Source organism: Lycium ferocissimum, chromosome 5 (genome assembly GCF_029784015.1).
Source record: "Lycium ferocissimum isolate CSIRO_LF1 chromosome 5, AGI_CSIRO_Lferr_CH_V1, whole genome shotgun sequence".
Taxonomy (NCBI): domain Eukaryota; kingdom Viridiplantae; phylum Streptophyta; class Magnoliopsida; order Solanales; family Solanaceae; genus Lycium; species Lycium ferocissimum.
Genome location: NC_081346.1, coordinates 6,229,629 through 6,237,421, shown reverse-complemented (window position 1 = coordinate 6,237,421; position 7,793 = coordinate 6,229,629). Strand labels below are relative to the sequence as shown.

Genomic DNA, 7,793 nt, shown 5'->3' with positions numbered 1-7,793 from the left:
GGCTAATAAGATAAATATGTATTGTTCCTTCAATCAAAGTTTCTCCAGGGGGAAAGGGCTTTTTGTTTTTAGTACAGACAAAATTTTTTTTATTTTTTTTCCCCCGGCAGGAATGACCTCTTTAATCTTTTCACTTGGTTTTAAATGGAGTACCAGAGAAGAGCGCTGCATTGGAGGCTTTCCTAGTTAAGCTGGGGGGGAGAATCAAAAAGGGGTTAAGAAAAGAATTTTCAGGGGTTTGCCACAAGTAAGTAAATCTTTTCTGTGGTTTTTGGGAAAACTTTCCCTGACCAATGGAATAAATGTAAAATAAAAACAGCTGGTGGTTGGAGAGGTGGGTAGGGGGGGAAACACGAGAGGCTCTGTGTTGATTCGCAAAATTGCTCGCTTTCCAATTTTCCCCCCTTTTATGTCTGTAGTTTTGGAATTAAATTTTATATCAATTGGTGCCTCTTCTGGAAAACACTTCCTTTCAGCTAAACCCATTGAAGATTTTGCGTAAAAGAGAAATAATTAGGACTATTTTCGTGATGATTTTTTTATCTGTAGTCTTTTCACATACTTTTTATCTGCAGGTTGTTTAACGAAACAAGTACTTAGATGTCAGCATCTATGTTGTAGGAAAGGATGAGTAGATGAACTTGCGTGTGGTATCACATACACTTTGAGTCATTAATTTTTATGTTCAACAAAAAAAATAGCGTTTTGCTGATGCATGGTACATTTTTTTAAGGCCCATTAGCAATTAATTTATGTTGAAAAGACTTGCAACTTGTGTTGTCTTCTCCTCATGTTTTACAACAAATTTAGGTATGTTGTTTATGTGTCTCCATGTAGCTTATGTTTTTGGCAATTGATTTAGTTTTGAGTTAAGCAAAACCAGTCTGACCTTAGTTATGTGAACCCAATCCCTTTTGCAAACTTTGAAGTTGCTGAATGTTCTAAACAAGATGATTTCATGATTTGAGATGTTGAGATTTTGTTTTTTTTAGATATCACCCTTTTTCTTTTGTGTGATTAAAAAAGAATCTCTGGGATGAGTCAATTAATAAGTACCAAAGGTGTATTTAGCGGTCAATGAAGAGGACTAGGTGGTTTGTTCTCATCTGCCTGAGTCTTGGCATGGGAGTTACCTGGTATATATGTTTGGGGGGAGGTAGGGGGACCGGTTGAATAGTCGAGGTTTGAGGTTGGCCCGGATAGCCGTAAAAAAAAAAAATAAACCAATTTATAAATAGTTTTATCCTAATACGTTTTCCCACCGTCTTTTTGGCCTATCAAATATCGAATTTTTCTTCAAGATCCTCTCTAGAAGAGCATGTATAACTAAAGATAAATGATTTTTCTGCGATTAAAATGTAATGTGCAGCTTATTTTAGGTTGGATACCTAATTGCATTATGGTGTTCATTCCATAAAAAAGAGATTTTCATGTGAAGTTATTTGTTTCCCTGATATTTTAGCGTAGATCACATAATTGAGCTGATTTTAATTTTATTTAAATGTTTTATTCTAAAGGGGAGGAAGCCAGCCACTACTGCTACCACATTAGGTTAGAGGGAAAATTGTTTTAGCATCCATTTTGGTAAACCGTCTACGTCTGGCAAGGGGGAAATTGCCATCCGTGAGGCTATTTGTCTTTCTTTGCTTTTTGGGTCTCTTGTCCAGTTGTCCTGCAGGGATTATCTGTAAACAGAGAGGGTAGTTATTCCATTTATTGGGATGCCTTTTCTGCACTTATAACATTATCAAACTTTTTCCCTTTTTTTTTTTTTTTTTAAGAATCTTTTTGGTTTATTTGCAGTGTTAAGAAACTTTGTTATAACATCTGCCCCAAGGATGTGGGAAAACCCCCATCCGAGAGACTTTTCCTGGATAAGTAGGGAAAAATTTGTTTGTGCCTGGATGAAATTGTCTGGACGGAACCCAAAATGTCTTTGTGTTGGAACATAAATAATTTCAATGCTTGAAACTCTCATTTTCCCAAACTATGGTGTGATTCTAGTTGGAGAAGAAACAGTGTTATGAAACCTTAAACTATTTCAAACATTACCTGTTTAAAATCATGGTTTTTCTCCCTGTAGATGGCTTGCATGATTTACTGATCCATCAGGTCAATTTAATACCAACTTTGGATGTTACTAAATCATGATTTTATTTTTATTAAAAAGGTTTCCCAAATTAATGATCCCTTTCAGTCCAATGTGATAACAAAGAGAACCAAGTATTGATTTGGCTGTTAACTTGCTCAGTTCCTGTCTTCAGTTTCTTGCTGCATGTTCCTGTCTTCAGTTTACTGCTGTCTAGCTAATGCTATTATGCTAATGCTATTATTTCACTGTTTATTTTGAAGGGGTTGCTCGAAAACATTGACAAAGATAGAATCAAGAGACTTGTTAGGTTGAAACCACCAACAGAATTTGATTAAGATTTTCCCGTCTCTTGTTTATAAAGCTCCTGGGGGTTTGTCGAGGTAGTTCTAATGTATGTTTTGTATCTTACCTTGGCTTTTGGATATTCTGTCAGTAATTTTTTTTGAGGGTTTTTGTGCTTTAATCTTTTTCTTTATTGGTTTTTAGTAAGAAAAATCATCCTACGTTTTTTAATTATGGAGGACCTTCCTGTTTGAAGGTGAAGAGGGATGGATGGATTCCTTTTTTCTTACATTCTTTGACATTTTGAGCTGGTTCGTTTGGGGATTGTATTTTTTTTAAAGCCCCCGCAATTGAACGGAATATGATCTTGGACCTCTGAATTGGGTGTGTTCGTTAATGGTCATAATAGTCCAGCGTTCATTTAGTGAGTAGCACATACTTAAAACATGATTTTGTGTTTTATAGTAGTTTTTGCCTGGGATTATCTGTCCATGTCCAGTATGTGGGTTGCCAATCGAAGAATACGAATATATGGCTTTTTCTCAGAAAGACTACTAGCGGAAGTTTGTTAAGAGTCACCACCAGCGACCAACGACTCAAGAAATGCAAAGATTTTACCCAAATTTCTTTCATCTGGCTCATGCTAATCAAGGTTGTACAAAATGTACTAGAAGTAATTCAAGCCACATCAATATCTTAGCCTGTTCTGAAAAATTTAATATATCTCTCAGTATCATCAAATAATCTTAATTGGTCCGATCAGAGATTTCTCAAAGAACATTCTTGAAGTCTAACCAGGAAGCAAAGTCAAAAAGGACTGTTGTGTATTTATTAATTTCAATAGAAAAGAGTGACATAAGGAACCGCAGCTCCAGCCACCGAACAAACCATCCCTATCAGATTTTAAAACACATCTAACAATAATTTATTGGGTAGACTAGAATGTCCAAATACTTGCTACAAGATACCTAGCGCCACGAATAAGCCAATACGAGTCTAGACTTAGACGATAGTGCAATACTCTTTTCCCGGCCCCCCCGATAAAAATTGTTTGCACATGAAATTTACATCAAAGCAATGATTGGGAAAAATGATTTTGATCAATATTTATACTTTAATCATAATGTATATTCTCAGTTTAATTTTCAGATGCTAAATTAACTTACTTTGTTTTCTAATGATTAAATAATTTTTTTTTCATGCCAAACAAGTTTTTTTACTGTTTGTAGCCATCTGTTTTACCAACATCGATATCTGATACCTTTTTTTTTTTTTTTTTTTTTTTTTTTTAAAACTTTCTAAACGCGGAAGGACGAATATACCCTTTCCCCTTTTTTTCCCAAGAGTAGCCCACTCCCAAATTTCGCCACAAAATTTGTAAACGCCGATTGCCAAAATTCCAAATTCCAAAAAAAATAGTATTAATTAGGAAATTAAAAATAGGTTTCGATGTCACCAACCATGATCAGACGACCAGCGATTCTCGTTCTCTTTATCACCGTCGCTTCCATAACTACCGGGGCCCGAGCATCAAGATCCATCGTGTTCCACCCCCAGCCTGTTTCGTCCCTCGATATAATCAATACCACTCTAAACCAGGTACCATTTATTCATTTCTTCTTCTTCTTTTTTAATTTGTTCCGTAATATCATGTGTTTGTGTAGAAAATAGATATTCAATAGATTAACCAACTGTCCTGCATCCCAAATTTGTTGGGGTCGGCTATAGGGTTAATTTATTTTTGGTAAAATAGGATTGTTCATTAATCTGTATAAACTGTCTGGGTTTTCAAATTAATCTGAATATCCTAGGGCAGAATGCACGCTGTTCATTTACGGTGAGCATAAGGACAAGCTGCTCTTCACCAACACAAACTAGAGATCAGATTAGTCTAGCATTTGGCGATGCATATGGCAATCAGGTAACTTTTATAAACTCAATTTATTAATTCTAGTAATATTATTGCTTAAATTTGGAGTTAATGGTCAAAGCACACGCACTTAAACTCGATCCTCACTTTTTCGCTAGTTTTACACCCAACTATCATCTCGATTTTCTTTTAACTATCACCACCATCTATCTATTAAAATAGACCTCGAAGATGAGTAGGTCAATTATAAGTTATTTCCTTTTTCCACCCCAACTATCCCCATCTACTCAATCATGTCTATTTTAATACATGGATCGTTCAGTAGAAAGAGGGAATAAGTGATAGTTGAAGTGTTTTTCTTAAAAAAAAATAATTGTTCGGGTGTGTTTTTGACAAAATATCCCTTAATTATACTGTTTAGTTGTTCAATGTGGACTACCATTTTTGTTCAGGTTTATGCACCAAGGATAGATGACCCAGCAAGCAGGGCTTTTGAGCGGTGTTCAAAGGATACATATACAGTATACGGTCCATGCACCTATCAGATCTGTTACGTGTATCTCTACAGGAGTGGATACGATGGGTGGGTACCTACTGATGTTACCATATACGGCTACAACTCCAAAGCTGTTACCTTCATCTACAATGTTAATATCCCTAGAGACACATGGTACGGCCATAATTACTGTCGTTCACGGGCTGTAAAATCTGTAGGAAACTTGGGCTGGAGTTTGCTTTCTATTGGTTCCACTCTGTTGTATGCAATTGCTGGCCTGTTCCGTGGTTAGTTTATGGGCCTTTTGGGTTGTATCTAATTTGGGCCTTTTGTTCCCTGATGACCCTAGTCCATGGATTTGTGGGTTAGCTTGAACACTTTTTTAGGCTAATTCGTGTCTTCTTGTAATAAATAAACGTTAATTAGGTATGGTTAGTTACTTACTTTGGTTCATTACGTTGTTAAAAATGCAAGATTTTCGGTATTTGATTTGAGAATAGGTTTAACTAGATATGGTATTCTTTTCGAAGCATTGGAAGTTGTTCTTGGGATAACTTGAACATATAATAAGTAAATAAAAGTGTGATCTCTAACAACTTAAATGCTTCTGATTGAGAAAGTTGCACACTTAATATGGACCCTGCACAAGTTTTTATACCGTTATATGAATGACTGTACAAGCAATATTCGCAGTTTCACGCCCAAGGGTGTAACATAACGAAGTGTGTGATATCTTGGAGACTAGAGTTAAAATTTTAGCAGAGAAAAAAAAATTAGATGATTTGCCCTAGTCTTGGTGGATCAAGTTACTGGTATCACAAAAGTAAAACACACACTAGAGGGTCTGCCTAAGTTTTGGTGTGGACCAAGTTATTGGTACCAAAAAGTACAAGCAATATAAGGTATCATAATTGAAAAAATGACTAGAATCAAGTTGATGAGGTAAACTTAAAAAGGAATTCATTTTACCGTATTATTTACTACTGATACAACTATTACGATAATGCTGTTGTTTTTGGTTGACGCACGATTAATGCTAGATGCGGAACATATTCAGAAGGGCAGATTCGACACTCCAACGTAACGTTGCTTCTAGATTATTACTTAAAGGTAATATATAGCTAGAATGATGACTTCAATAATTGAAGAAGATCAGGCTGAAAACAACGGGAAAAACTGGCACTTTTAAGTTAAGTATATAATAATCAAGTGATATGTGTTCCTTCTTTTGTGACCTACTACACCGAATCAGTTTAAGACTCAAATTGAGTCATTCAATCATGAGATACAGCGATGCTCAGATTTTTTCATCAGAAAAATATATCATTTCCGTGAGAATGAAGTAGCAAGCAGATCTAATTTAGGAGATAATTCTTGTTAGTTTTATAGTTCCTGGTGAAATAGTCTTTCTAGTCGAAATCCTATTAAAGTCGGACATCTAGTTTTCAGTTAATTGAGTTTTGTATAAATATGCTAGTTTATATTATTAGTACCAAATTATAAGTGAATGATCAAATAACCTTCTGCGTCCCTTTCACAGACTTTTCCTATATATTTATGTACACCCAATATTGTTGATTTTTTTAAGCAGAAAAATTCTTCCATTGCATCTGAAATTGCAAGAGAAGTGACAGAAGAAGGGAAATCTAGCCTTTGGTGAAATTTGAACTTGATAGAATTACAACAATTAGGTTGCAATATCAACCTAGCTAGTAGATATATAGGTGAACTTCTACCAGGGCACATAATCATTAATGTTGGTACTTATAATTTTAGTTTTTAATAAAAAGGTTCTCACATAGCATGTTCACAGTAAAATTATAATGTGGCGATGACATATCATTTCCTAGAGTCAAAAAATTTGATTTGTTGGTGATTTGTATTTTCGGGCAACTATATACGCGAGTTTAGTGACTTCTTTTCAAAGACTAATTTTGTGACTTTAGTGTTACAAAATAGTTAGCTTACGAGACTTTACTATTACAAGTATAATAATTTTGTAACTATAGTGTTACAAAGAGTTAGTTTAGTGACTATCGATGAAACTAACATGAAAGTCCTCAAGCATCTCAAATTAAATCTTCAACATTCAATGATCAGTTTTTGATTGAAGTGAAAGGAGGCTCGATCGTACCACTATTTAAATTTAAATTAAGTTTCCTTGATTCTATGCAGTAAGATATGTTTTCTTTTCTTATGAGGACGGCTAAAGCAACTAAAAAGTCGAAACATACTAGTACTAACGTAAGTAGTAAACCAGGCAATTATGCGTTAAGTCAGCTATTCTTTCTATTCTTTGCTTCGTTAGACGAGAAAAGTGTGAGATCCAAGAGGGTTAATTCGTACTTGATCTAAAATAAAAGGATAGTATTAGTCAAATCTATGGATTTAATTAAATGAACCTGGAGGATTTAGTCCAATATGATGATATTGGTATATGGTGGCCGAATTTTATAAATATTTTGATACGAAAAATGTTGCCAGTTATTGTGACTTCAATCTAAAGTGGTGGAGCGAATCATGGCTTTTTAATTTTTCTATGCTTATAATTTATATAAATTGAAGATATACGTACATTCTTTTTGTGCATAGTTATTGTACTATCGGGACAATGATGAAGTTGTTTAGTTTGCAGGTTTACTTGGGCATTTTTTGGTTTTGTTGTGCATGGTTTCTTCTGTATGTAGTGCTGACGTTAAAACTTTTAATGTCGTGGATTTTGGTGCCGCTGGGGACGGAAGAACCGACGATTCCCAGTACGTAAAGTCACTAATTTCTTATATTTTCTCATATTCGATCTTTTAATAATATGTACATTTACGGATATGTAGAGCAAGTAAAACTTGTTATTTCCTCGTATATGTGAGAATTCATAAACATGGATGTGTGGATGAACTGTGGATATACATGCAGGCTTTTCTCAAGGCATGGAAAGCTGTCTGCCAATCGGAATCTAGTCGTGTAATTCTTGTTATACCAAAAAGAATGAAGTTCTTACTGACGCCTTTAACATTTGATGGTCCTGCAAACCCTCTCAAATCCATATCCAGGTT

The 7,793-nt window shown here is 34.9% G+C and overlaps 1 protein-coding gene across 1 annotated transcript; it reads left to right on the top strand.

Annotated features, from left to right (window-relative positions):
- Nucleotides 1-3,806: 3,806 nt before the first annotated feature.
- Nucleotides 3,807-5,193, top strand: LOC132058131 (embryo-specific protein ATS3B-like). Its single transcript, XM_059450694.1, has 3 exons — nucleotides 3,807-3,973; nucleotides 4,191-4,295; nucleotides 4,697-5,193. The coding sequence occupies exons 1-3, from the start codon at nucleotides 3,824-3,826 to the stop codon at nucleotides 5,030-5,032; spliced, it is 591 nt and encodes a 196-aa protein (XP_059306677.1). The 5' UTR covers nucleotides 3,807-3,823; the 3' UTR covers nucleotides 5,033-5,193.
- The last annotated feature ends 2,600 nt before the right edge of the window (nucleotides 5,194-7,793 follow it).